The 2743-nt window shown below is 42.3% G+C and overlaps 1 protein-coding gene across 1 annotated transcript; it reads right to left on the bottom strand.

Moving 5' to 3' along the window:
- Positions 1-1465: 1465 nt before the first annotated feature.
- On the bottom strand, positions 1466-2446 carry LOC144773972 (olfactory receptor 52E8-like). The gene has a single exon (XM_078659020.1). The coding sequence runs from the start codon at positions 2444-2446 to the stop codon at positions 1466-1468; it is 981 nt and encodes a 326-aa protein (XP_078515146.1).
- Positions 2447-2743: the final 297 nt, after the last annotated feature.

Raw genomic sequence — 2743 nt, forward strand, 5'->3', positions numbered from 1 at the left:
GATTGGAAGAAGAAAAATGGACTACCATTTTGAAAAATGCAAATCATTTGTTAAAGATATTGGTTTTCTTTTACATCACTGGGTGTTCCTAAAAGCTGGGAGGACAGTAATCCTAACAAAGCAAACCACTGGCAAATGCCATGTTTAGGAAAAAAACGCATCCTTTCTCACGCGTTCCATTTTTTTAAACAAAATCTACATTTTTGCTGGATTTTAGCTATTTTTGCAAAACTCTAGGTGCATCTGGAATTCCCAAGATATGGAAGAAAATATACATATTTGGCCCAGATCTTTTTTATGGAAAAAAAGTATGAAGCCCTAAGTGCAAAGTGCCCCAAACTTGAAAAAAGTACTTAGAACTGGGTCCCAAAAAGTCAGCGGTGAAAGGTTTAAACAGATTAACATTGTACTCCTCCAGGTTGGTTTAGTTATGATAATGGGCGGATCGCCACTGCCCGTAAGGCAGTGGCGATCTGCCCGCCAAAAACCACCGGCTGCCTCTAATTTCCCCCCACCACATTACCATGGCGGGGGGACGCCGGCGGATGGGAAGGCGGTCCGCTGGTTTTCCACCGGTAGACACCACCATCCATATTACAGTGAGGGCAGGGATGTGCCTTTCCCCTGCCACGGAAAGTCAGACGTTTTCGAACATTGGGGGCCCATAGCGGGCCCCCAGAGATTCTGGGGGTGGGGGTGCACATGGGGGGTACCTATCGTACACCCCAGCAGTTACATGCACAACATGGCAGGTGCCTGCCATGTTGTGCATTGAAGTGCACAGAATGCCTTCCTGGCATTGTGGTGGGCGGTGCTGACTGCACCGCCCGCCACAATGACAGGAATGCTGGATGCGCCCACCAGTGTGGCGGGCGCATCCTAATGCCCCCCACGGGACCCACGCGCTTATGGCGGGCGGTCCCTTTTTGCGTTGGGATGGCAGTCGGACATCCTAATGTGCCCCTTAGTTTGTTGCAGGCAAAGTTTAAGCTGCACTGATGTATTCGTAAAACAACGAGAAGGGAACATTTGTGTTCATTGGTATTCAGTAGGTGGATGACTTTAGTGGATTTGCAAATGGCAGATTACCATATTTAACAATGCAAAATGTTTTTTCCATGGCTACTCCAGACGTTTTCCCATGCTCAGGAGTGAGGCTTGGGAGTCCTTTACTGATGACGAGTGGTACATGTAGTTGTGCACTTTCAGTTGATGTTAAAAGGGCACCACAATATTTTAGTGCTCCTTTAAGTCCAAGGTATTCATCCAAATATTGATAAGTTGTGTGTTAGCCACATATAAGTGGAAAGTCAGTCCTTTGTGGCCTAAGATGATCTGCAGTGATTTACAATGAACATGTCAAAGGGCAGAGACTTAACTTGAGGAAAGTTATGCAGAGTACTACAGAGTCTGCATTAGATCTGTGGTTGTCTTTGAAGACCATTTACATGAGGTCTGTCATTGATCATTTTTTTCGGTTTGTGACACCGTGGGCTGTACTGGTGCTCCAACACTGGCCCTTAAAATATTTTGTCACTCTATCACGTATCTGTTTGGTTTTTACCCCATATACTATCGGGTTCACTATGGGTGGGGCTATCATATAGCAGTTCACCACTAAGATGTGAATATGAAGAGGCATGTTATTACCAAACCTATATATTATAGTTGAAATAATATTTGGAACGTAAAACACTAGTATGGCACAGATGTGGGCGCCACAAGTTCCAATAGATTTGATGCGTGCAACCCTTGACGTGAGAATGAAGACAGCCCTCAGTATATATAGGTAAGACAGTAGGATTAATGTAATATCAAACACAATAAGCAACAGTGATGCAATCATTCCATAAAGGTTATTGGGGGTTATACCAGCACAAGCCAGATTTGCTACTGACATATGCTCACAGTAAGAGTGAGGAATGAGATTGGATTTACAAAAAGGTAGGCTTTCAACGAGATATATCATTGGGCTTGATAAAACTACACACCTAAAGAAAGCTGCAACCCCAATTTTAAGAATAACTGGAGGAGTGACAATGCTTGTGTATCTCAAGGGATTGCAGATAGCAACGTAGCGGTCAAAGGCCATGGCCACCAGTATTGTTGATTCCAAGGCAGCAAATGTGTGAAAGAAGAACATTTGAGTAATACAGGCCTCAAAATATATTTCTGCAGAGTTAAACCAAAGTATCACCAATGTTTTTGGAGTAGTGGTGGAGGACATCACCAGGTCGATAAAGCATAACATTCTGAGGAAATAATACATGGGTTGGTGGAGGCTAGGTTCAACAGTGATGAAAAACAGAAGAATGCAGTTCCCCACCAGTGTAATGATGTAAATGAAGCAAAAGGGAAAAGCAACCCAAAAGTAATAATCTTCCAATCCAGGAATTCCCATCAGGATGAAGGCAGAGGGATGGAGGCTGCTGATGTTATTAGTCATAGTGCTTACCTGATACCACTGCTCAGCATTAAGAAACCCTGTTTTAAAAGAAAAAAGAATGATTACATTCACAGTATATCTATGATATATGTGATTGTAATCTTTAAAGCACCATTCCTAACTATAATCTTAAATGAATGAAAGGGTTGCTCAAACGATTTAGTGATGATGCAAATTAATATCAACATAACTAACTTTAAAACATTCCTTCTGCTTCATCCTCCACAGAATCCTTAAATATAGCTAAAAAAAATATATTAAAGAAAATCAGCAAGAAAAGAGAAAATCATCAACAGA

The sequence above is a fragment of the Lissotriton helveticus genome, chromosome 8, assembly GCF_964261635.1.
Source record: "Lissotriton helveticus chromosome 8, aLisHel1.1, whole genome shotgun sequence".
In the NCBI taxonomy this organism is placed as follows: Eukaryota; Metazoa; Chordata; class Amphibia; order Caudata; family Salamandridae; genus Lissotriton; species Lissotriton helveticus.